This window comes from Rutilus rutilus (assembly GCF_951802725.1).
Source record: "Rutilus rutilus genome assembly, chromosome: 5".
NCBI classification, from domain to species: Eukaryota; Metazoa; Chordata; class Actinopteri; order Cypriniformes; family Leuciscidae; genus Rutilus; species Rutilus rutilus.
In genome coordinates, this window is record NC_140213.1 from 47,483,880 (window position 1) to 47,511,808 (window position 27,929).

General features: G+C 44.7%; 1 protein-coding gene across 1 annotated transcript in view; it reads left to right on the forward strand.

The window, feature by feature from the left end:
- The window catches only part of LOC311290789 (uncharacterized protein), a 113,812-nt gene that overhangs the window by 42,618 nt on the left and 43,265 nt on the right, over window positions 1-27,929 (forward strand). Inside the window, exons 12-14 of the mRNA XM_084409497.1 lie at window positions 18,720-18,893; window positions 27,342-27,515; window positions 27,663-27,824. Of these exons, the coding sequence (XP_084265623.1) occupies window positions 18,720-18,893; window positions 27,342-27,515; window positions 27,663-27,824 (510 nt within the window). The remainder of the gene's footprint in view (window positions 1-18,719; window positions 18,894-27,341; window positions 27,516-27,662; window positions 27,825-27,929) is intronic.

Consider the following 27,929-nt stretch of genomic DNA (forward strand, 5'->3'; position numbering starts at 1 on the left):
GAAGTCTCGCGGAGAATGGAGCATTTCACGATTTAGAGAGCTCAGCGTGGAGCTCTGGCAGGAAGGGTGCTGACCTAGAGGCGGGCGTTTGGCGGCTAGGCAGAAAGCACCCATCGAGCCTGTTGTGTGCGGGCTCCTCAGGCGGTGACCACTCAAGGCCGAGTTGGGCGACGGCCTTGGTGAGGAGTCGAAGAAGTTCCGCGTCCACACTGGCCCGAGTCTGGCCGGACTCCTGGAGCGAAGCAGGGCCTGAACAGCCAGGAGGGAACAGCTGTCACCGATGGCGTCCACATCCGCTTCATCCCCTGAGGCGGCGGCAGTGAGGGCGGTGGCCGGCAACTGCGCGTCCAGGAGGGAGCGCGGGGAAGGAGAAAGCGAGGCTCGAGGGGAAGGTTCCGGCGAGCACTTCAAGGCGACATCGGGCTCCGATGGCCTCTGGGAGCGGTGCTTCTTCTTGCATGGCCCAGCAGAGACAGGCGGAGTAACAGCTTCAGCGTCGAACAAAATATGTCGAGCCCGCAGGGTGCTTCAGTTGCCGCAGGGCAGCCAATGAGCGTGCTACTTAGCCCGCTCTAGGTCTGCTTGCTGCTGCAATGCGTTGACAATAAATACAAAATTAAGGATAATTTTTTGGCTTCATATCTCGAGAAAAAATGACTTTACCCGTAGCGTAAGCAACTTACGCAATACGAGAGAACCTCTCGTAAGAGAACAGATTTTAAACAATACCTCAATAATAAAAATGAGAACCCACAAACTTAGTCAGTACATAAACAATTTCATGTACTAAACCAGTACATGTACAATTTCCATGAACCGTTGGTGCACTTTTCCTCCAAACGATCTGAGATTCAACAAAGCTCAGTCCAAGTGTAAGTTACTCACTCATCTGCATGTGCATGAACATGAAGGCTATAATGCGCGATGGTGGTCCAAGGTCCCAAATGTCTTCAAACCGAAAAAAAAAAGAAAAATCAGAAGGTAGCAATCTCAAATCAACGATTCCCAATGAATCAGTCCTCCATTAGGCCGTGGGTGAATTTCCGCCAGGAGCTCCAAACGAGTCCTCCACTCTCCCTCGAGATTTCGGATCCAGTCCTCTCCTCACCGCTCGAGATTTCGTAACGAATCGTAAACAAAACTGTTCATCAACTCAGTTCAGACAGCAGAGAAGAATTAGTCTCTGTCCAGCGTAATGCTCATCCAACCAAAAAAATGATCACGCACCCTTCTCTCCTTCACCGAACTCCCCCTCTGTCAAAAAGGGAATTTTTCCCAAAACCCCTGCAGCACAAACTCTCATTGGTTCAACAGACACATACAATTGCAACATTTTTACAGAACTTAAAGGTACACTCTTGTTACAAAGCTTACATTGGCAAAACCTTTAAACAAACATTTTTTTTTTAAGAAAATATAAAAAAAATACTAAAGGAAAAAAAAAACTACAAGCATAAAACTCACTATTTTGCCAGTGTGCATTTTTATTTTCTTTATAGCCCTGAATTTTAAAAAAGGCTACACTTGCGTTTCAGATCGTTAAAATAAGGCCCTAAAAGTTGATATAGCATTCTGGGAAATAAGCTTCCACAAAGCTCCATGAAAATTTTATAAAATAATGTCATGTTTTAAAAAATGTTGTGTGTGAATTGAAATGACTTGGAAAAGCACAGTCAACTGAAAATGATCTGCTTGAACGGATTTGATACCAAGCCTAAGGTATAGATATCCATTTAAGGTGGAGACTGGTTCTTACATTCGCCACATTGCTGTACCTTGTCTTTAAAAGGCCATAAGCACCAAAAATCCTGTTTCACAAAAATGCACCGTAACTGCATCAGAAACATTACTGCTCATTTGGAAGACACATGCAACCAGAACCGTATTTTGATTAGTTATAGTACAAGCAGGTCCACTTGATGAGGTTGATGCCCTGCCATAGTCCACTCCTTTTTTACCACCCAATCTATTAATGCATTTTGGAATAAACTGGTAATTGTCAACTAAGTGACTGACTGAAATCATTATTTCTAACTGTATTCAGTTAATTATTTTTAATCAAGGTTCCTCACTTAATTTTGATATATTTGAACATACAGTACTTTTTTTTTTTTTTTTTTACTGTTTTCGCATTGTGTATCATGTATTTGCTTAGCTTGAAAGAGTGGGAGGTGCAAAAAAATTCCATTGTGACAGAATTATCTAAAATACTCTTCTATGTTCTGTAGGTTTTTGAAAAGTGATGCTGCACAGGAAGCATGCGAGTGTCTTACTAAAGTTCTGGGTAAAAGTCCATTATTGCTGACAGAACTGGATCTGAGTGAAGATAAATTAGGAGATCTGAATGGAGAGAAGCTCTCTGCTCTTTTGATGGACTCTCATAGCAAAGTGGAGAAAATCAAGTGAGTCATCATGATTTATACATTATAACTTCTCTGTTAATTGGTTATAAGAGACTATCAGTCACATATGCAATCAAATTTGAAGACCTGCTCATCTGATGTGTGTTAAATATGTGCTGAAGTACAATCAGAATAATAATAAATGCTGTTTCTGTGTTTAGGCTGAATAATTGTGAGCAGACAGAGAAAATCTGTTCAGTTCTAGCTACTGTTCTCTCCTCTAAAACCACACTGAAAGAGCTGAACCTGAACAACAGCCGTCTGCTGGACTCTGGAGTCAAAGAGATCTGTGAGGGACTGAAGAATCCTGTGTGTGAGCTGAAGATACTCAAGTGAGTACATTTCACCACATTTTAAGAATGTTTGATAACTTTTTTGTGCTGATCTAATACTAATATTTTCTTAGTGCTAGGTGCACATTTCAACTACATTAAAGTTATTAAAATCAACCCAATGTATACAGGTTTATTGTTATTAATTATACAAGTGGTCTGTCTAAATATTCAAATCTGATTGGCTGGAAGTTGAAAAGAGCGCGTTAGTAATTTGCGCCTACAGACGACTTGCATCCACTTTGTCCCATAGATGGTCTGCTCGCGCACGAGCAGATCCGTTTCCTCGCTAGAGAAACGTTCAGTTTTTCTGCTTGCGAATTCCGCCATGTAAATAGTGAATCCGCCATGGCGCGAGCGTGACTGGCCTTTAAAGGGAATGGGAGATGAGACTCTGATTTGTTAATTGCACGTTATGCCCAAAACAAACCCATTACTCATTAAAGGGCACCCATTATGCAAAATTCACTTTTACATGGTGTTTGAACGTAAAACATTGAACATGGTGTGTGTGTACTCAACCATCCTATAATAATAAAAATCCACCCAGTGCTTTTTAAAAATCCCCTTAAATCATAAGCACTGTCTCAGAATAAGCCGTTCGCAGATTTCTTGGCAAAGTTACGTAGATTTGCACAAGCCCCGCCCACAATTGTTGACTGACACTGCAGTTTTAGCATAGACCCGCCCTGAGTGAGCTGTGCACAGTCCGCCATTGTTTCGACCCCGGAGCAGCTGTAGGCAAGAATGTCTCCTTAGCGATTGAGGTGATTTGTTGTTGGATGTAAGAATGAACATACAGTAGCAGTCATCATTTACTCCTGACATCTGAACTGCTGAAGACGCAGTGGATTACTTTTGTTTTTGAAGGGAATGCGCCCCTCAATCTACCTTAATGCGTTTATGTTTGCGCATATCATTTTACACCAGACTGTTTTGTGCACTTTGTCAGTACAAAGCAGGCTTTGCTAAAAAGTTGTTGCTCGAGGATGGATCAGTACCAACTGTTGTGTTCGTTATCCAGCTCACAGTCTCCGGATCGATACTGGTCACAGCAGTAATGAAAGGGAGAGCGCGCACTTTATCACAGCTCAAGTCGTTTTATGGATATAAAGTTTACCAGTTTATTAAGTAACTCAATTGAAAAGTTCTGTACATATTTGTTTACTGTTAGTTTTAACGAGTTTTTTTGTGTAATTCGATGTGTATGTTGATCATAATGCAAGGGAGAGAGTGTTTATGGATAAGACTTTAAAGCACACTTTTTGTACTGTTTTATTTAGCTCTTACAGTGATTTTCTGGAGTGAAATGGATGCTTCATCCTTTGTGTGAAGTACAATAAACTTCATAAAACTAATCAGTATAGATTTAGTGGATATAAGCAAGATAACAAATAAGTTATAACTGTAATAAACAAATCTATACCTTTTCTATCTCCATACAGCATATATTATCTGGCTCTGTAGGCATTATTGTCCGACTCTTTCTGACAGTTTCTGTTCTGAGGTTATTATTCCGTGAGATGAGATTGTCCTGACCATAGACTGTAAAAAAAGGTCCTGACACCGAAGCGCAAGCTCTTGAAGCTCCACCCTCTTCTTGAAAGGGGGTCAGAGGCAGCAGCTCATTTGCATTCAAAGGGATACACACAGAAAAACGGCACGTTTTTGGTCACCCCCAAAAGAGGCAATTTTACATGCTTTTAAAAATTATCTGTTGGGTATTTTGAGCTAAAAATTCACATACACACTCTGGGGACATCAGAGACTTATTTGACATCTTATAAAAAGGGGCATAATTAGTGACCTTTAAGAGAATAGGGACAACCTTTTAGACCATGTGCCAGGCACGCCAACCATTTTACCCACCATTAAACTAGCAAATGTGGATTCAGACACGTTGTAAGTGCACTTGCGCCGTGCGCTTTAGACCATGAGCTTAGATCATTAAAATAGGGCTCAGAGAATGTTTCCTGTGGTGCACTTATAATGTTAGTTTGGTTTTTACATTGAAAATAATTTAGAAATAAATGGCCATATTCTACCCTGATTTTAGCCCTCTGACTTAAATTTAAATTTAATTTTGGCAAATGCCAAAGTGTCATATGGTTTGCTGTGCTTTGCCAGAGTGCTCTTATGCAAATCTTTTATTTTGTGTTTGTATTCATGCACGCAAATATGCACGCACAACTACTTTTACTTTTGGCTAATTTGGTTGTTTAAAATACCAAAACTTCAGCAAAACCTTGCTGTTTGACCCAGAGGAACTAAGTTAATGTGTTTCCTTGATGAATCAATGCTGCAGAACTTGATGATGCAACCACGCTCACTACCGAGTCCCTGAATGTCCAACGAGACAAATGTGATACCACTGAAAAGCTGAGAATCTCCCCTTCACTGGACTTTTTAAATCATATAGATCAGATTAGCATTTCATAGGTTAGCTCCAGGTAGTTTGTTAAGAGCTAATCAAATTTCAGAGGGATCTCCTGTCTGTAGGTCTCCTCAAGTCATTCAACAAGTTATTGATCTGATTTAGGTCTGGGCCCTGACTGGACCAAAATGTTGTTCAACTTTTTCTGCTTCTTGAAGCATTCTTTGTTGATTTAAATTTGTGTTTGGTGTTATCACATTCAAAATGAAATTCTACTTCATCTTTAGGTTTGTGATTTTGTTCCAAAAATAGAGTTGTATAGAGCAGAATCCTCCATAATGTCACTCGCTGTGCATCAATCGCTTCTGGCAGGTCTAGAATTTGGGATCGGAATGTTTGTTACTTAATTATTAATTAAAGTATTTCAGAATGGAAAAAAAGAACAAGAACACTATACCCCGGTTTCTCAGACGAGGCTTAACTGAAAGCAACTTGCGCTGACATATCTTAAAATGTCAGTACCATTGTTTTGTCTCAAGATGCACACCAGTAATGTAGTAGCCGACGATGCATACAAGATGTGATGTCAGTAGCTACCTCGAGTTTTATTATTTTTTACAGCTACTCCGGTAACGTCAGGAGCTATGGAAAATTTGCCTGAATGAGGCACTTTGGGAAAACGTGCGATGCCCCATGTCAAGTACAGATGCACTGATGAGCTACTGTCCCGTGTGTACAATTTTACAGCAATGCTTTGGCCGTGTTTCTAATTCTTTACCCCACATGCTTGTGGCTTTACATTCCTCTCTAAGCGAAGCTTCGTCTTACCCGTTAGTGATGGAACTAACTGAGCAGGACAAGGCATGTGCATTCTTGCCAACCTCTATGGCATAGCTTTAGGCTTGTGCAAGCTTAATGGCAGGTTTAGTTGGCTCAGCCTTCTTTGGCAGAGGTATGTCGGGAAAATTTGCGATGGGTACTATTGGTACCTGGTTGAATTTTTTTACCAGCTGCACAGGAAGACTACCTTAAACTCATTCTCATCATGTGGGGACAGGCTCAGGATCCAGGTCACCTCCAAAAGTCTCTAGTGTCTTGACACAATTGAACACACACTGGTGTTTTTAGTAAGCCAAACCATTTAAATATAATAATAATAATAATAATAAACACAGAAGTATGTTACTATTTTAATACATTTGCACTGTAAAATAAAAAAATATATATAAATGGAGGTTCACAGTACAGTAGTAAAATTGCTAATCTCTTGATTTCTTCACTTGCAAGAGCTAAACTGTCAAGCTTTTAATTTTAGCGTGTAGATTTTTATATTCTCTTTAAAGTTTACAAACATGTTACAAATACTTCCTTCTGCAAATGTAGTGAAATGCTGTAAACTTTTACAGTTACATTTTTACTCATTGCTGCAAACAATTACTCATATCTAGGTGTTCAGATATAGTGTGATTTTGTCATATTTTGCGATTTCAGACTATTGTTTCATAATTAAAGCTGCAGTCGGCAAGTCTGGTAGATTGCGTCGACTTAGCCAAAATTTTGAATGTTTACAACTCCCATGCCCCTCCCCCACTACCAGCGAGCACCTCCCATCGAGGTCGTGCTCGTCAGTGTGTGTGTACCTGATTTTCTGTGAACGCGTCCGTCTCTTCAGCATCGATCGACACCATGGACTCGGAGGTAGGCTGCCCTGGCTAATCTACCCATAGACAGCAATAACCGAGGAATTGGAAGCTTGTTAGTAGATTTTCTCTTCGCCATCACGCTTCGTACAATCTTCAGGCGAACTTCAGGCGTGTCGTGTCAAGTCAAGTCAAGTATATTTGTATAGCGCTTTTCACAATACAAATTGTATCAAAGCAGCTTCACAGTATTAAATTAAAATAATACAACAAGGTTTGTTTCTAGTGGAATTTATTGATTGATAAAAATAAATTAATATTCCCAAAATATCCCCAACTGAGCAAGCCAAAGGCAACAGTGGCAAGGAACCGAAAAACTCCATCAAGTGACCTGACGGTGACCTAAAACTCCATCAGGTGACCTAAACTCCATCAGGTGACCTAAGGTCCTCAGGTCGTGTGCATGTGATATTGTAACGTGCGCGAGCCGCGAGGGAGGGGGGATCTGTGGCGTGTGCACGAACTGTGATTGACAGTCAGATCTCACACCCCCCTGCGCTGATTGGACCCGATGATCCGGGAGCGGTGGATTTTTGCAAAACAAATAACACGCTCCAGGTGGAGTTAGAAGCTCGGGTTTTTATCTAAAACCACCTTATTTATGTTGTTCTGTCGGATTATAGTGTCGATTTCACTGAATATGATTAAAAAAAATTTGCCGACGGCAGCTTTAATAAATCATAACTACTGTACAAAGTAAAATTTAATATGAAATTTTATTTTTCTGTAGACTTTCAGATTGCAGTATCACAGAAGAAGGTTATAAAGCTCTGGCTTCAGCTCTGAGATCTTCACACCTGATAGAGCTGGATCTTACAGGAAATGATCCTGGACAGTCAGGAGTGAAGGAGCTCAGTGATTTACTACAGGATCAGAAGTGTCAACTCAAGACACTGAGGTGAGTACTATTAAAACAGCACTCAATAGTCTTAATATAGTTTTTGCCAAAAGAGAATTCAACTGTCAAAAACACATTTATTAACTAGATTTTGAAAAGACTAAAGGCCCTTTCACAATCTTGAAACCCTAGGGTGAACCCTACAGAGCTCACAAGCACTAATCTCCAGTGATCACTAAATGTTGGCGTCAAGTACTTTGTGTTTGTAAAATCTCCCTTTTCTATTCATCATTTTAGGCTGTGTAAGTGTGGTCTAACAGAGGAAAGCTGTTCAGCTCTCGCTACAGTCCTGAGATCAAACTCCAGTCTGAAAGAGCTTGACATCAGCAACAATAATCTGCAGGATTCAGGAGTGAAGAAACTCCAGAATGGATTAGGAAATACAAACTGCACACTGGAGAGACTCAGGTGAGTTCAATGAACCATTATTTTATTTTACTAATCACATTTTTTTTTTTTTTTGAGTGGTTATAAATGTCTTTGTTCTAGACTTTCAGACTGCAGTATCAGTGAAGAAGGTTATAAAGCTCTGGCTTCAGCTCTGAGATCAAACCCTTCACACCTGATAGAGCTGGATCTCAGAGGAAATGATCCTGGACAATCAGGAGTGAAGGAGCTCGATGATTTACTACAGGATCAGAAGTGTCAACTCAAGACACTGAGGTGAGTACTATTAAAACAAGACTCAATAGTCTTAATATCGTTTTTGCCAAAAGAGAATTCAACTGTCAAAAACACATTTATAAATTAGATTTTGTAAAGACTAAAGGCCCTTTCACAAGATTATGAAGATACCCAAATGAAATGGCATGTAATGTACTTATTACTCTGTTTCCAGGTTTTTGAGTCCTGCTGCAGATGAAGCCTGTCAGTTTGTGAAAGGAATTGTGAGTAAAAACCCGTTACTCCTGAGAGAACTGAATCTGAGTGAGCGTGAACTAGGAGACACACGAGTGAATCAGATCGCTGCTCTACTGCAGGATAAACACTGTAAACTCAACACACTGATGTGAGTTGAACTTTTCTAACATTTTTATTGGACATTTAAATAATCTTAAATCGGGTGAACCCTACAGAGGTCACAAGCACTAATCTTCAGTGATCATTAAATGTTGGCATCAAGTACTTTGTGTTTGTAAATTCTCCCTCTTCTGTTCATCATTTTAGGCTGCGTAAGTGTGGTCTAACAGAGGAAAGCTGTTCAGCTCTCGCTACAGTCCTGAGCTCAAACTCCAGTCTGAAAGAGCTTGACATCAGCAGCAATAATCTGCAGGATTCAGGAGTGAAGAAACTCCAGAACGGATTAGAAAATACAAACTGTACACTGGAGAAACTCAGGTGAGTTCAATGAACCATTATTTTATTTTACTAATCACATTTTTTATTCTCTGATTTGATTTTTTTCCATGTAAATAATTTTTTTTTTTTTGAGTGGTTATAAATGTCTTTTCTCTAGACTTTCAGACTGCAGTATCACAGAAGAAGGTTATAAAGCTCTGGCTTCAGCTCTGAGATCAAACCCTTCACACCTGATAGAGCTGGATCTCAGAGGAAATGATCCTGGACAATCAGGAGTGAAGGAGCTCGATGATCTACAACAGGATCAGAAGTGTCAACTCAAGACACTGAGGTGAGACATGATGAAAAATAAATGAAAATAATGTACAGATTAGGGCTGCACCCTAGTAGCCTAGTCAACGAGAAGAGTCTTAGTTGACCAAAATTGTATTAGTTAGTAAATCGCAGAAGAAAAAAAAAACTCCACAGGAAGTGGCAAGTCACGCAGTCCACAACAGATAGATGATTATTGGCTGGTCCTTGTGGTAATTACTGTACCAGACCTGCCAACGCATTTTGCGTAGCGGATACGCATTTTGACCTCAAAATACGCTGGTACGATTTTTCACTCTATGCAAAAACCTGGTGACGCCTCTGTGCATGCGGAGTCCTCAAATAAAGCAACAGCAAAAGAAGAAGAGTTTGACCAATCATAGCGCTGGGTTCATTTCCCAAATAGCAAGCGGTGATGATTGACAGATTCGTAAGGCCTATCATTAAAAAGAGACTAGAAAATCGACAGCAGTAAAGAATCCCGCTAGATCCCCCTTCCACTCCCACGGCCCTCCGTCTGACTGATTTAAAAGGACAGTACAGTAGTCAAGGTACTTCTGAGTCCTGAAGGTAAACGGCCTGGGGGTGGATGTGGAAAGTTGAAATATTGTACTGATGTTGCCTTCACGTGCTATGGTAATTATGGTAAATACCAAAAGCCGACATGGAAAATTCACATGAACACCCCCTCATGTGGTATTTTCCACTGGGCAACTCGTAGAATATTTTGATGCACGAGTTGCCGAGATGAGATAACCTTTGACCTTTTCAAAATGGCGGAGAGCAACGCAAGAGTCATGAATACTGTTAGAAGATAGTTTTTGTAGCCTATACAATGTTGTGTCATTAACGATTGTAATATAATGCGTTAACACTCAATTTTCAACTTCGCCGCAATTTCCTTGGTTCATATTTAATCATTTTATGTCATGTTTTTTTTATTTTTTATTATTAATTATGTTTTAATCATCAGAAAGCACCACATTTACGTTTTTTTTTTGTCTTTGTTTTTTTTGTAAAGATAAAAAAGATACTCTACTGACACAGACCTTGCGGGTACTACATTACGACAACAAAAGCACTTGAACACAACACACTGGTAAATACCAGTTCACAAGTGGAAAATATCATCTTTTCCATAGCACGTGAAGGCAGCATGAGTTATCTTAATCTGGATTCAATTATCAATTATCATGATTACTCAGATAAGAGGAAGACATCATCAGCCATACAAATGATAAAATGCTCAAGTAACCCTGAACAATAAATCTAAATAAAATTGAAATCGCTATGGCTTAGTGATTATGAAAGTGCTGTAATATGTGGATGACTGATAAGTGCAAATCTCGAGAAACAGGTGTTTATTTATTCATTCTCAGTGTTGAGAAACGTAGCCTGCATGTTACGTTATTGTGTTAATAATAACTAAATACCTATTTATGTTACATATTTATTTTGTATGAAAACTAGAGCGTTAGTTATGGATTTAAAAGTAGGCTACCGCTGTCTCAGTGCTGCGCTCTCTCTCTCTCACAAACACGGACACGCGCACACAGAGAGAGAAGATAATTGTAAAATGAAAATTGACGGGCTAAGTTTAAATTTTTACCGCTAAGTTTAAGCTTTACCGTTAACACATCCCTCATATGTCGTATTCATCTTATTCGAACTTATAGGATACTTGATATTCTTTTTAGAATAAGTGATTCGTTTTGCTATTATTGGGTCATGTGACAGGACTCCTGCCTATTCATTGTCAACTGTTTTCTATAAATACGTTTGTATTGGCTAACGTTTATTCAGCTAATGCGTGTCCTGTTTAAAATGTGCAATGTTCAAATGTAAAGTCAGCACGTCACAAATAGAAAATCCTCTTTTCCCTGTGGGATTTAGTATCATATTTGGATATTGGAATAATAAATTAAGTAGCCAATTTAAAATAAATCACAAGTACACAAAGTTCCTGTTTTTTTTTTTTTTTTTTTTACTGTTTTCTAGGGGTTTCTAAATTTTAAACTAGTTGACCAGGATTATATGCAATGCAATATCTTCATGAATAAAAAATGGTGTTGAGCAGTATTGAAACTTTGAATTCAAAACTAGAATTATGAAGATAGGCATGTGTTTGTGTGCGTCTCGCATTCTCAAAATAATGACAAAAATATTGGTTATAGAGGTTTCTCACTGGTGGGTGGGCAACGGTGGAGCGTACATTGGCGGTGGGCTGTCGTGTGCGCGCTGGGGGGGGAATTTCTTCAGGGCAAGTCTGCTGTACAGTTGGGCAGGAAATCCAAATGCTCGCCTATCATTTACTGTCCTCATATGTCTCATCACATTTTTATCACATTAAGTATTAGCAGCTTTATAGTACAGCTCGCTCAAATGCTAAATAGAAAAATTGTGTGATGTTATTTGGTGCATATTCTATCCCTTTAACATGGAGGTGCCGGTGCAATCACTTGCATTTAACTTAAGATAGTCTGTCACTTTTGGTCATACAGGTAAGATTAATACATCATTCAAAACTGTATAGGGGCTTATTTTATTTGTGCAAGCACAAAATAAAAACACGATAGTGAGGAAGAGGAGGGCATAACAGTCCAAACACTAGGCAGGGAACGGGGCACGATGACAGGTAAACAGAAAGAGCAACCACTGTAACTAGCTCAAGAGGACGGTAGCCTGGAGAGCAGTTCTGGCAGGGCAGAATAAGACCAGAGGATACCAGCGATGGTCAGGCAGGAACCCCAAGTACAACGGCCAATGCACTCCAGTATCTCATGCTCTACACCAGGCTTGCTGTTATGCAAGGAGAGTAAACAGCTAGGGAAGCTCTGCTTGCCGGACAGGATAGGATCTAAAGACACAGGGAAAAAACAAGACAGACAGGACCAACGGCAAAACAAAAGCACTGCAAAATGAATTAACTTGTACAAATAAGACTAGATGTAGCAACAAGAAAAGTACTAGGAAAGTACACAGAGGCACAATGTTTAACAAATTGGTGAAACATGAGGGAAAGAGCACACATTATAAAGGGAAGCAGAGAACACAAGGAACAGGTGACAATATTCAGACAAGGAACAGGTGAGCAACTCACACAAGCGAGGAGCTGAGAACATGAGGAAAGGGTGAGCACATTCAGACAAACTAGGACTAATCAATGACTAAACAAAAGGGTGTGGTAATTGGAAACAAGGAGGCAGGAACACAGGAGCACATGGCCAACACAAACAAGGACAGAACACAACACAACACAAACAGAGACACATTAAACAAAGACAAGACTGACAGAATTGCCAGAGGAGAACCCTGACAATTATAGACTATAATTATTAAGGCCCATAATTATGTGTCATGGTTTATTAATTAATAGTCAACTATTTGCTTAAATTAAAGACTACCCCCCAGTTTCACAGACAAGGCTTAAGTTAGTCCTAGACTAAATGCATGTTTGAGCTGTTTTAACTGAAAGCAACTTGCGTTGACATATCTTAAAATATGTCAGTGCCATTATTTTGTCTCAAGCTGCACACCAGTAATGTTTTCTTTCTAGGAGAACTTTTTGAAAGCTACTTAAATACCCTAATTCAGGGGTGCCCAATCCTGCTCCTGCCGATCGACTGTCCAGCACAGTTCATCTCCAACCCTAATCAAACACACCTGTCTTTAATTTTCAAGTGATCCTGAAGACCTTAATTGATTGCTACAGGTGTGTTTGATTAGGGTTGGAGATGAACTGTGCAGGACAGTCAATCGGCAGGAGCAGGATTGGGCACCCCTGCCCTAATTGAACTAGATGATCAGAAAATTCTGTAGTCGAGGGCATCCCTAGCGCAGATGAATTATTAATATAAATATTACTATGTGGAGTGCGGTAAGTGAGGAGACAAGAGACGGAGATGCGTCGAGTCAACTTTACTATCCACTTCAATAATCTATCACACAGTACAGCGAGTGATATCAAAAACAAAACACAACGTCAAAACCGGAACTCGTCATCGTCTAAACCCCCCTCTCCTTAAAGGTACAGTCCCTTGGTGAATGTCTCTTTCAGACTTCCTTGTGGGTCACCACACAGGCCCCCCCAGAATTCACCCATAATAACAGGGCCAGGCCGAACATGTACCCCAAATAGAACATGTGACACTATGCACTAGTGCAAAACAGAACAGTCCAGTACATAACAGTCCCTTCAACAAAGTCAACGTACAGGGGGGCGGACTGGGCGGCCATACCGGCTACGCCTAACAGTAGAGGGGCCAAGGGCAAGGGGCGGGGCAGGGGCAAGGGGCGGGGCAGGGGCAGGGGCAGGGGGCGAGGTTGCCGCAGGTGGGCGCCCTCGCCGCGGGGGCAGGGCCAGCTGAAGCGGTTCGCCAATATCCACATGAGCAGGCTTGAGACGGTCAATAGCCACCCGCTCAGGCCTGCCCCCCATATCCACAACAAAGTTCTTAGACCCCCCCACCAGGACACGGAAGGGCCCATCGTATGGGGGCTGCAGCGGTGTCCGATGGCCATCGTGGCGGATGAAAACATACTTGGCTGATGGTAAATCCTTGGGCACGTAGGACCGGGGAAGGCCATGGTGAGACGTTGGAATAGGAACAAAAGCGTCTGCAATGTCCCGAGACGCAGCCCGATGTGAGGCAACTGACCACAGGGCCGTGGCATCTGGAAGAAACTCCCCCGGGACACGCAGAGGCTGGCCATACACCAGCTCGGCCGATGAGGCTTGAAGATCGTCCTTGGGGGCGGAGCGAAGGCCAAGCATAACCCATGGGAGGCGGTCAGCCCAGTCGCTGCCCGTAAGGCTGGCCCTGAGCGCGGCCTTCATGTCACGATGAAACCGCTCGCACAATCCGTTGCTCTGTGGGTTATAGGCTGTGGTACGATGGACCTTCACCCCAAGGACCTCGGCGACCGCAGACCAAAGCTCCGATGTGAACTGCGGGCCCCGGTCCGAGGAGAGGTCGGACGGTGTGCCGAAACGGGCCACCCAAGCCATAATGAACGCCCGGGCCACTTCCGCTGATGTAGTGGAGGACAGGGGAACTACTTCTGGCCACCTGGTGGTCCTGTCCACCATGGTGAGGAGGTAGGTGTAACTACGGGAGGGGGGAAGTGGGCCCACCAGGTCCACATTCACATGATCAAAACGTCTCTCTGGCACTTTGAAGGGTGCCAAAGGAGCCTTGGTATGACGAGTCACCTTTGCGCGCTGGCACGCCACACAGGCCGCCGCCCAGGCCCTGACGTCCCTCCGCAGGCCCGGCCAGACGAACTTGGCCCCCACCAGCTTGGTAGAGGCCTTCACCCCCGGGTGGGAAAGACCATGGATGGCATCAAAAACTTTATGCCTCCAGGCAGCAGGTACCATGGGGCGAGGTTGCCCAGTGGAGACGTCGCAGAGGAGTGTAGAGTTCGCCGTGTCAAACATCACATCTTCCATGAGCAGCGCCGTGGGGGCCGTCCTGTAGGCTTGCACCTCAGAGTCCGCCATTTGATCCGCAGCCATAGCCGCATAGTCGAGGCCCAAGTGGACGGAACCAGCGACCGCCCGGGAGAGGCAGTCGGCGACGAAATTGTCCTTGCCAGCCACGTGCTGAATGTCAGTGGTAAACTCGGAGATGGCCGAGAGCTGACGCTGCTGTCGACCAGACCATGGCTCCGTAGACTTGGCCATAGCAAACGTCAGCGGCTTGTGGTCAACGAAAGCCGTGAACCGCCGACCCTCCAACAGGAAACGGAAATGACGGGTGGCGAGGAAAAGACCAAGGAGCTCCCTGTCGAAGGCGCTGTACTTCCTCTCATTGTCCCGGAGCTTCCTGCTGAAAAAGGCCAGCGGCTGCCAGGCTCCGCTCACCCACTGCTCACACACAGCCCCCACGGCATAATCAGAGGCGTCCGTAGTAAGAGCAACTGGGGCGGTCGGAGACGGGTGCGCCAGCAGAGCAGCGTTGGCCAGCGCAGTTTTGGCAGCATCAAACGCATCAGTCATCTCTGGGGACCAATCCAACACGTCCGCCGGTCTCCTACCCCGCAAGGCGTAATACAATGGACGCATGAGCTGGGCCGCACGGGGGAGGAAACGGTTGTAGAAGTTCACCATGCCCAGGAACTCCTGCAGGGACTTCACAGTGCGTGGGCGTGGAAAACTGGCGACGGCCTCCACCTTAGCAGGGAGGGGGACTGCCCCCTGTGGGGTGACGTGGTGGCCGAGGAAAGTGATGGATGACCGGCCAAACTCGCACTTGGCCGGGTTGATGATGAGGCCATGCTCACTGAGCCGGCCGAACAGCTGCCGGATATACGTCCGGTGGTCGTCTGCGGACGCGCTGGCCACGAGAATGTCGTCCAAGTAAACAAACATGAACGGCATATCTCGCAGCACCGAGTCCATGAGACGCTGAAACGTCTGCGCTGCCCCCTTGAGGCCGAAAGGCATCCGTAGGAATTCGAAAAGGCCAAAGGGTGTGATGACTGCTGTTTTGGGGACATCCTGCGGGTGGACAGGCACCTGGTGGTAACCGCGCACCAGGTCCACCTTTGAGAAAATGGTGGCGCCGGCTAGGTGGGCGGAGAAGTCCTGGATGTGCGGCACTGGGTAACGGTCGGGTGTGGTGGCGTCGTTCAGGCGACGGAAATCTCCACAGGGACGCCATCCGCCATCAGCTTTGGTCACCATGTGCAGGGGGGAAGCCCACGGGCTGTTAGAGCGGCGCACGATGCCGAGGTGCTCCATGGTGGCGAACTCCTCCCTGGCGATAGCGAGCTTGGCAGAGTCGAGGCGACGGGCTCGTGCGTAGACTGGGGGGCCCACCGTGGTGATGTAGTGCTCCACGCCATGCTTAGCCACCGCCGATGAAAACGTGGGCGTGGTGATGTCAGGGAACTCAGCAAGTAGGCGTTGATACAGGTCCCCGTTGGCCAGCGTGTTTGACAGACAAAGCGCCCCTGTCCCTCCCAGCGTGCAGGGGTACGAAGCAAAAGAGAGGGCGTCGATCAGGCGGCAGTTTGTAACATCCACCAACAGTCTATAAGCGCAGAGAAAATCCGCCCCCAGGAGCGACGTAGACACAGCAGCCATGACGAAGTCCCAGCCGAAACGCCGCCCGCCGAAACACACTTCCACATGCCTCGTGCCATAGGTACGAATGGGTGTGCCGTTAGCGGCGTCCATCGGGGGGCCGTGCCCGCCAGGCATGGTGTCCACAGGCTGCGCTGGCAGGATGCTGCGCTGAGCCCCAGAATCGACCAGCAGCCGCCGGCCGGACAAGGTGTCAGTGATGAACAACAGCTTGCAGTCACGGCCAGCGCCCATAGCTGCTAATGAGCGCCGGCCCTGGCTTTTCCCTGGGCTCCAAAACTGCAAGGCTGACGACACTGCTTGGCTTTGGCCCCAAACCTGGAATGGTAATAACACCACCCGTCCTCACGCTGTCGGCGGGCCGTCACAGCAGCTGCAGTGTCTGGGTCGTCCTCCAAGGGTGGAACAGACGTGCGCTGGGTGGGCAGCAGTGCATGGACAAACTGCTGCCGGTTGGCGAGGAAAATCCTGTCTGCCTCCACAGCCAGTGCTCGGTAGTCTCTGGAGGAAGGGAGGGGGGAACTAGCCAGTGCGGTACGCACGGGTGCTGGAAGCTGCCGCAGGAATATGTGGGCGAAAAGGAATGAGGGATCCGCCGCGCCCAGCACCGCCAGCATCCTCTCCATTAACTCGGACGGCTTGCTGTCGCCAAGGCCGTTCAGGGACAGCAGGCGGTCTGCCTTCTCCAGTTCTGACAGTTCAAAGAGGCTCAACAGGAACGTTTTAAGTGCGTCGTACTTGCCGTCAGCTGGAGGAGCCTCTAACAGCGCCATAGCCCTGGCCGTCGTCGAGGCATCTAAGGCCGCCACCACGTGGAAATACTTTGTAACGTCCTGTGTTATTCCTCTCAGCTGGAACTGTGCCTCGATGTGCTGAAACCACGGCCGTGGATTGTGCTGCCAAAAGTCCGGTAACTTGATGGTGGCTGCGTAGATCGCGCCGACATTAGCCGCGCCGCTAGCAGCGGCCGGCCCCGCGGCCGCAGCGTTTTCACCACCGTCGTTGTGTGACATAATTCAGCCGTGTTCAACTCGCGTTGGGGTCACCAATGTGGAGTGCGGTAAGTGAGGAGACAAGAGACGGAGATGCGTCGAGTCAACTTTACTATCCACTTCAATAATCTATCACACAGTACAGCGAGTGATATCAAAAACAAAACACAACGTCAAAACCGGAACTCGTCATCGTCTAAACCCCCCTCTCCTTAAAGGTACAGTCCCTTGGTGAATGTCTCTTTCAGACTTCCTTGTGGGTCACCACAACTTGACTAAATGATCTGTTGCATCAAAGTAAATTCAAGACAATCAGATGCTATTTTCATGAGATCAAGTTTAGTTTTGAACTGAATTGAATTCTGCTTCATATTCCCTTTTTCAGGTTTTTGGGTCCTACTGCAGATGAAGCCTGTCAGTATGTGAGAGGAATTGTGGGTAAAAACCCGTTACTCCTGAGAGAACTGAATCTGAGTGAACGTGAACTAGGAGATACACGAGTGAATCAGATCGCTGCTCTACTGCAGGATAAACACTGTAAACTCAACACACTGATGTGAGTTTTTACATTTTACTGTCATTGCTGTTTCTTTAAAGGGTTTGCAGAATAAGAACCATTATTCTTTTTTATTATTGTTGTGGTGGCAGAAAATAATAAATCATATTTTCAGTACCTTGTTTTCGATTAAAATTATCATTGTTTTCCATTAAAAAAGGTTTTGAGTGAAACTGAAGAATGTGTCCTGACTTTTTCTCTCTCTTCAGGCTGAATAATAACAGTATTACAGCAGAAGGTTGTGCTGCTCTGACTTCAGCGTTTAATTCAAACCCTTCAAACCTGATAGAGCTGGATCTGAGTGAGAATAAACTAGGAAACTCTGGAATAAAGAATATCTGTGTTCTGTTGGAAAATACACAATGCAGTCTGGAAAAGCTGAAGTGTGTATTTATATCATTGCACATTTCTATATACATTTATGTTTGATTAGATAACATGATGAAAATGAAGGCTATAATTTGACTCTTTTCACCTCAGTTTTACTGTGACAGCCTAATATTCTGCCTAACATCTCCTTTTGTGTGTAACTGAAGAAAATCATTTTGATTGAATAAGTCAGTTATTTTGGACAGTTGATTCAATTAATACATTTATTATCAAGGTTTTGGTAATGTATATATACAGTATAGATCATTTTGGAGAAAAGCACACAAGTTTAGCATACATTTTTGTTAGTTTGTCAGAATTATTTGTAAAGCTCAGTACTTGTATGATAAATTATCTCTCAACAAAGAATTCATAATATTGTTTTGTTTTTTCAGACTTTCAGACTGCAGTATCAGAGAAGAAGGTTATAAAGCTCTGGCTTCAGCTCTGAGATCAAACCCTTCACACCTGATAGAGCTGGATCTCAGAGGAAATGATCCTGGACAATCAGGAGTGAAGGAGCTCAGTGATTTACTACAGGATGTGCACTCTAGATTGAAAACCATCAGGTGAAGAAATATCATTGTACTTTAACTTTCTGCAACCATAATGCAATGCTAAATCAGTTGGGAAGATATGTCTTCTTTTGATTTATTGTTTATTTAATCACATCACAAAATATGGAAGGTTATGATTGTCTGGAACATTGTATTACATTGTCTTAACAGAACACAAAGATGTAATTCTTGTGTTTTTCTGAGAAGTACTTCCCACATGAATTCCGAATTGACTTTAAACTGTTACTGAACAATCTGCAAAATGCTGCATTTTTAAATGGGCTACATTTATTTTGTGTTTAGATTACTTCCGACACCACTTCACAAGCTAATGTTGCCATCTAGTGGCTGCGTGTGGAACACACTTAGCAAACTCAGCTTTATGGTCCACCAATGACCGATGCAAGCCGTACACAGTTTTAATGTTTCCTTAAAGTGTTTGAACTGGAAGTTGTTGTTTGAACTTTAGTATGGTTTTAGTCAAGTCGCCTTTCTTTATCTAGCACTTTTTACAATACAGATTGTTTCAAAGCAGCTTTACAGAGATAACAGGAAAATAATGCAGCAAAGTTTGTTTCCAGAAGAAAATAGCGTCACAGTCCAGCTTAAGTAAGCTCAGTGAAGATTCATTTTTGTTGTAAAAAAAACGAAAAGAAAAGAAACAAAAAGTTATTAATTTAGTTAATTTATATATATGTGTGTGTGTGTATGTGTATATATAAATATAGCCACTCTGGAGAAAACCGCCATGTCATCGTCAAGCTCAGTTCATTCAGTTCTGATATTATGGTGTCAATGCAGGCAGATCAATAATATTTTTGAATAATAAATTAAATGTCCCCAACTAAGCAAGCCAAAAACCAATGGCAACAAAGGCGAAGAAAGGCGAAAAAGGCGACAGTGGCAAGGAACTAAAAACTCCATCAGGTGACAGAATGGAGAAAAAAACCTTGGGAGAAACCAGGCTCAGTCGGGAGGCCAGTTCTCCTCTGGCCAACGAACGAACAGTGTATGATTATGATTCAGGCAGCATTACAGGTCAGAAGTCAGATTCGAACATTCAGAATATTATCCAGTTCCATCTGGTTGAAGATCGGAGTAATCTTGCGCGTATAGAGACGAGTTTGTTGAGGATCAGTGCCGATGGCTGTCGTGTCAATGAGGCCTTCACAGGGGAGAGCCTAGTTGACAACCTCTGCTGACACTTCAGGGATGCGTTGTGGTCGTGTCTAGGCGAGGTTCCACCATCTGATCTGGATACGGCCCGGTTCCAGCTGATTACAGTTAACCTCGAAATAGACTAACATTAGCGAAGATGCCATTCTTTTTATAATGTAGCGAGTACATAAGTGTTATAAGAAGTGTTCCAGGTTCTGGCTGACCTAATCTATGCAGCCTAATAATCATTTAACTGATTTTAATAATAGGAATGTATAGTGTTCTTTGTGTATGCCAGGTTGAAGAGATGTGTTTTTAATCTAGATTTAAACTGACAGAGTTTGTCTGCTTCCCGGACAATGTTAGGAGGACTGTTCTGAAGTTTAGGTGCTGAGGATCATCAGCATGGAGCTGAGGATCATCAGCATAACAGTGAAAACTAATCCCATGCTTCCTAATGATATCTCCCAAGGGTAGCATGTACAGAGTGAACAACAACGGTCCTAGTACTGAGCCTTGTGGTACTCCATTCTGAACGTGTGATCAAAATGACATATCTTCGTTTACTACTACAAACTGATAATGGTCAGATAAATATGCTTTAAAGCAATTCCACTAATGCTAACATAATTTTCGAGTCTATTCAAAAGAATGTTGTGGTCGACAGTGTCAAATGCAGCACTAATAGCGAGATACAACCACGATCGGATGATAAGAGCAAATCATTTGTCATTTGATAATCATTTGATAAGAGCAAATCATTACACTAATGAGAGCGGTCTCAGCAATATGATACGATCTAAATACTTACTGGAAATTCTCGCAGATATCATTTCTTTCTAAAAAGGAACATAGTTGAGAGGATACTGCCTTTTCTAGTATTTTTGACAAAAAGGGTAGACTCGAGATTGGTTCAATAAGAGTTTTTTTTTGTTTTGTTTTTAATAAGAGGCTTAATAATAGCCAGCTTAAAAGTTTTCGGTACATACCCTAGTGACAAAGATGAATTAATGATATTAAGGAGAGGATCTATGACCTCTGGAAGCATCTCTTTCAGTAGCTTAATCGGTATAGGGCCTAACATGCATGTTGTCGATTTAGATCAGTGGTTCTCAACCTTTTTTGGGCCAGCGCCCCCTATCCAATATCCAGGTCCCTGAACAACCCCCCCCCCCCCTGTTCTCTCTGTTGACAGTGGGCACGGCTGCAGGAGTGTGTGTGTGTGTGCGTGCTCGTACTTGTTCTCTGTTGACAGTGGGCACGAGTGTGTGTGTGTGTGTGTGTGTGTGTGTGTGTGTGTGTGTGTGTGTGCGTGCTCGTACTTGTTCTCTCTGTTGACAGTGGGCACGAGTGTGTGTGTGTGTGTGTGTGCTCGTACTTGTTCTCTCTGTTGACAGTGGGCACGAGTGTGTGTGTGTGTGTGTGTGTGTGTGTGTGTGTGTGTGTGTGTGTGTGTGTGTGTGCTCGTACTTGTTCTCTCTGTTGACAGTGGGCACGGCTGCTGGTCTCGTTGAGCTCCTGGCTGATGTCTGGAGATGAGTACGAGCGCTTGAGTTTAGACTGATCTCTCTCTCTCTCCCTCTCTCTCTGCTTCTCTCGCTCCGTCTCTCTCTCTCTCTCCGGCTCCGGCTGGGCTCCGGCTGAGCTGGGCTGGATCGGGCCCTGAGGCGCGTTGACCTCGGGAGGGTACAGGTGCACGCGGTTGGTGGGCGAGTGGTAATACCTGTAGGTGCCCGTCACCGTGTCCAGAAACTGCAGAGCAGAACATCAGCGTTACACACACACACACACACACACACACACACACACACACACTTGTGTACCGCCCCCTTTGAGAACCACTAATTTAGATGATTTAACGAGTTTAGACTATTCTTCTTCTCCTATTGCAACGAATGAATTACATTTTTCCTCAGGGACATTATATGATATGTCAGATCTGCCTGATGCGATACTGTAGTAGGCGGTTGCATAGTTATAATTTTCTCTCTAATATTATCAGTCTTGTAAGTAAAGAAGTTCATAAAGTCATTACTGCAATGCTCTTTGGAAACTTCAGAAGTAGAAGCTTTATTTCTTGTTAATTTTGCCACTGTATCAGATAAATACCTAGGGTTGTGTTTTTCTTCTAAGAGAGTCGAAAAATAAGCACATCTAGCAGTTTTTTTTAAAGCCTTTCTGTACAAAATCATGGTCTCTCTCCGCGAAATTCGAAAAACGGCTAGTTTTGTTTTCTTCCAGCTATGCTCCATTTTTCTGGCAGCTCTCTTAAGGGCCTGAGTGTGCTCGTTGTACCACGGCGTTGGACTATTTTCTTTAATCTTCTTTAAGCGCAAAGGAGCAACTGTGTCTAAAGTGCTGGAAAAGAGAGAGTCAATAGTTTCTGTTGCTACATCGAGTTCTTCTAAGCTATCTGGGATGCTAAGGAGATGAAACTGATCATGAAGATTATTTGTAAAGAAATCTTTAGTGTTAGAAGTGATAGTTCTACCATATCTGTAACACAGAGTCAACTTTGTAGCCTTGGCTAAATGCAGTATACACGAGACTAGATAATGATCTGAGTTGTCTTCGCTCTGCTACAGAATTTCAACGGCATCAACATTGATTCCATGTGACAATATTAGATCAAAGTATGATTACGACACTGAGTGTATGGTGCACCCAATGCCAGATAGTTTAGTATGGCACACCCAAACCTCTCGCTATAGAGTGTTGCAGGGATGACATATTTTTGTAGGCCAACCCAGAAGTCAGCATCACCTTGGTTAACTTGTCAAAAACCGAATAGTTTTTTCCTTTGGCTTTTGGATTAAATAAGTCTGTGACTAACAAAAGCTTATGATTTTTCATCATAATAATCTTCAAAAATTAAGAATTTTGAAGCGTAAATACAATCTGCAGAAGTCAAATGATAAATGTGGGCTATAAACTAAATACACCATGGCCACACTAAACACATGACTTCAATGACACCATCACTAAGCTTCCTACAAGTCTAACATCTATAATAGTTCGCAAGAGTGCAATTAACTAGGCTGTGAAAATGGACTAGTGAGTAGATGAGTTTACCTGTTCGGCTGATGATGTTTAATTTCCCCAACAATCTCTGTAGTTCCAATCTCTGTAGTTCACTTGTTAGCAACTGCTTTTTACAAGACAAGTAAAAGCTTTAAAAAAATCACAAGAGGGTATTACTGATGTTATTTATATTGTATAAATCCACCTGCACGTCGCCGAGGTCGCCCCCCCTGCCATCGCTCAAGCTCCCGCTGGGCCACCGTAGCAGCCTTCACTCAGGCCTCATCGGAGAGCTAGCCACAGACAGGCCGCCCAGCCTGTATCAGACGCTGCCAAACCAGGTGGCAAGAGCAAGACTAAGCGTCCCTGATACAGGCCACCCAGGGATTTTTCAGATACTTTCTGTTCCACCGCCGGCTTCTCCGGAGTCCAGTGGTTCCCGAATTGTCAGAAGAACAAATTCCTCTATTCCTGGGTTCCAAGAGGGTCAGATTGATGGTGTGCGACCCTGTAAAGCCTTGCAACCATCGATCCTCTCTTGTGTCGCCAGCTGGCAGACGGGTACGGTTCGAGGATCCGATTACACATTCTCCCGTACCCAATGCCGATCAGTGGAAACAGGTCAGTGCTGCATTGCACACTCAGACCCCGCTCTGGACCGCCCCCGGGCCCTCCGAGCCCGGTCCCTGCTCTCCACTTCGCTGCCCTACACTGGTTCATCTGTGGTTTTTCTGGTTCCCCTGGAGCGGTTTTTGGAAGCCTGGAAAGTGCTTTCCAATCCGTCCAGCTGGATTCTCCGCACCTTCAGACTCGGCTACACGATTCAGTTCAGCCGGCGTCCGCCCATGTTCAGAGACATTCGTTTCACTTCGGTGTTGAGCTAAAGAGCCCATGTCATGCGTGCGGAAATTGCAGTCCTTCTGGCAAAGGATGCAATAGAGCCGGTTCTACTAGCCGAAATGAAGTACGGCTTCTACAGCCCCTACTTCATTGTTCCCAAGAAAGGTGGTTGGTTAAGACCAATCTTGGACCTGCGTGTCTTGAATCGGGCCCTTTACAAGATTTTGTTCAAGATGCTAATGCAGAAATGCATTTTCGAATGCATTTGTCCTGGAGATTGTTTCGCAGCGATCGACCTCAAGGATGCTAACTTTCATGTCTCCATCCTGTCTATTCCTGTGTTTCTCGTTCGAGGGTCGAGCGTATCAGTACAAGGTCCTACCCTTCGGGCTGTCCCTGTCACCCCGCGTCTTTACGAAGATCGCAGAGGTGGCCATTGCTTCCATGAGAGAGCGTGGGTTTCGTGTCCTCAACTACCTCGACGATTGGCTGATACTAGCTCAGTCTCGGGGACAGTTGTGCGAACACAGGGACTTGTTGCTCCAACATATCAGCCAGTTGGGTCTTCAGGTCAACTGTGAAAAGAAAAAAACTGTCAGACGGCACGTCTCACAGAGGAACTTGTCCAGTCGGTGCTGAACTTCCTGAACATGTTCAAAAGTCCCACTAAAACTTTTTCTGAGGCTCCTGGGGCATATGGCAGCTGCAGTAACGCCACTCGGCTTGATTCATATGAGACCACTTCAGCACTGGCTGAGGGTGACAATCACTCGAGCCTGCCGCCGATCCTTCAGCCCGTGGTCGGACCCTTCGTTTCTCCGGGCCGGAGTACCCCTAGAACAAGTGTCTAGGCACTCTGTGGTCTTCACAGATGCCTCCATCACTGGTTGGGGGGCCACGTACAATGGACATGCAGTAGCTGGGTTCTGGACAGACCCCCATCTGCATTGGCATATTAATTGCCTCGAGTTGTTGGCAGTACACCTTGCTTTGAGACGTCTCAAAACACGGCTGCTCGGCAAGCATGTACTGGTCCGTACGGACAACACTGCGACGTACACAGCCACCTCCTTTTATGGAGTCAGAAGCATCTGAGGACGCTTCGTGCTACTCGCCCCGGCCTACTCAATTGTGCCGCCGACAAGCTCTCACGACAGCATGTGGCCCCCGGAGAGTGGAGACATCACCCTCAGGTTGGTTCAGCTGATCTGGGACCACTTCGGAGCTGCACAGATCGATCTGTTTGCCTCTCCGGACTCGTCCCATTGCCAGTTGTTTTATTCCCTGACCGAGAGCACTCTCGGCACGGATGCACTGGCACACAGCTGGCCCCGTGGCTTTCGCAAATGTGTTTACCCCAATGAGCCTTCTTGCACAGACACTGTGCAAGGTCAGGGAGGAAGAGGAGCAGGTCTTGCTAGTTGCCCCTTATTGTCCTAACCGGACCTGGTTCCCGGAACTTGTGCTCCCCTCGTCAGCCCCTCCCTGGCCCATTCCTCTGAGGGAGGACCTTCTCTCTCAGGGATGGGGCACCATATGACACCCGCACCCAGACCTCTGGAAACTTCATGTCTGGTCCCTGGACGGAACGCGAAGGTTCTAGGTGATCTACCACAATCAGTCATAGACACCATCACTTCTGCGAGAGCCCCCTCTACCAGGCAGGCTTACGCTTTGAGGTGGAACCTGTTTGTTGATTGGTCGATTGAACCCCGAAGATGTTCGATCAGGACCGTGCTCTCTTTCCTGCAAGAGGGGTTGGAGCGAAGGTTGTCTCCCTCCACCCTTAAAGTGTATGTTGCCTCTATTGCCGCACATCTCGATGCAGTGGATGGGAAATCCGTAGGAAGGCACGATCTGGTCATCAGGTACCTTAGTGGAGCGAGGAGATTGAATCCGCCTCGTCTCACCTCCATACCCTCTTGGGACTTATCTCTGGTGCTGACCGCACTTCAGAGACCTCCCTTTGTGCCTCTGCAGTCAGTTGAGTTAAAAACTCTGTCGTTTCAGACAGTTCTCCTGGTTGCATTGGCCTCCATCAAGAGGGTAGGGGACCGGCATGCTTTTTTGGTCGACGAATCGTGCCTGGAATTTGGGCCGTCTAACTTTCACGTTATCCTGAGACCCCGACCAGGATATGTGCCCAAGGTTCCTACCACTCCCTTTCAGGACCAGGTGGTGAACCTACAAGCGCTGCCCCTGGAGGAGGCAGACCCAGCCCTGGCTTTTCTCTGTCCCGTCCGTTCCTTGCGGATATTTGTGGACAGAACGCTAAGCCTCAGAACCTCAGATCAGCTCTTCATCTGTTAGGGAGGTCATCAGAAGGGAAAGGCTGTCTCCAAGCATAGGTTTGCCCACTGGATAGTCGATGCTATCATCTTGGCGTATGAATCCCAAGATGCACCTTGCCCCCTGGGACTGAGAGCTCACTCCACAAGAAGTGTAGCCGCTTCTTGGGCGTTGGCCCAGGGTGCCTCGCTGACAGATGTATGTAGAGCTGCAGGCTGGGCAACACCTAACACGTTCGCTAGATTCTATAGCCTAAGTGTCGAGCCAATTGCTTCCCGTGTGCTTTCTTCGCATAGAAGCCAGTTAGCATAGTAAACACGCTCGATATGTCGGCTTGCTGCGCCATTCCCCTCCTTGAACCGGATGTGTGGGCCATTCTTGCTCCAGTTGAATTCTTATTAAAAACCTGTGAGTTCCTCCACAACCCTTAAAATTGGCATTGGACGTGACGGAGCGTCTGATGCTAGGCCTACCACTTGTAAGCTAGTGGAACTTGTGCTGTAGTGGGTTCCATAGTGTCCCTCCTTCCTTCGATAGGGCACGCTTTCCCAGTGTTATCCAAGTCTACTGAATGTTTTTTTTTTTTGAACAGCAGTGACTTCATGGTCCAAAGCCCTTTCCTTTCCGTCCCAAAAAGCTGCAGAAGGATTAGGTGTTTTTTTTTTTCAGGCACTGGAAGGTGGCAGCATTAGTGGCGACTTAGTAGGATCCCAGTCAGTCGACACGTCAACTTCCCCGACCGAAAGGGAAAGTCTCGGTTACGTAAGTAACCCTCGTTCCCTGAAGGAGGGAACGGAGACGTAGTCCCCTAGCCACTTTTGCTGTACCACTTCTGACCGTGTTATTATAAAATGCTTGCAGTTTGTATTTCACACAGCACAATGTGAAACGTTTTGGGCTGCTCTGAAGCCAAATACACAGTTACAGTGATTTGCTGAAATCTGGACGCGAGTCACTATTGTCTGGGTTTTCTCTGCTTTAGCTCTGTTTTGGACTGACTGTTTGAATGCTTTCACTTAGTTGATTCTTGGACTAAAAAATCTCCAGGAGTTTACTGGTTTAAAATGAACTGATTGCAAACAAAGCAGCAGAAACAAAACAATGTCCTTTGTCCAAAAATTTGTCCAATAAATTCTCTTCTACTTCCTGTAGGTTTTTGAAAAGTGCAGCTGCACAGGAAGCGTGTGACTATCTCACTGAAGTTCTGGGTAAAAGTCCATTATTACTGACAGAACTGGATCTGAGTGAAGATAAATTAGGAGATCTGGATGGAGGGAAGCTCTCTGCTCTTTTGATGGATTTTCATATCAAAGTGGAGATAATCAAGTGAGTCAATGTGATTTATATATTATAACTTCTCTGTTAATTGATTGTAAATGACTGTCAGTCACGTGTCAGAAGATATGAAGAGCTGTTGGTATGGTGTGTGATGAATATGTGCGGAATAATAAATTATGGTGTTTCTGTGTTTAGGCTGAATAATTGTGAGCTGACAGAGAAAATCTGTTCAGTTCTAGCTACTGTTCTCTCCTCCAAAACCATCCTGAAAGAGCTGAACCTGAACAACAGCCGTCTGCTGGACTCTGGAGTCAAAGAGGGACTGAAGAAGCCTGTGTGTGAGCTGAAGATACTCAAGTGAGTACATTTCACCATCAGTTACACTCAACACCACAGAAATCACAGGAATATGGCACACCGGGTATTCTGTTCCCCGTCTTTTCTGTTTTGTCAAAACATTTT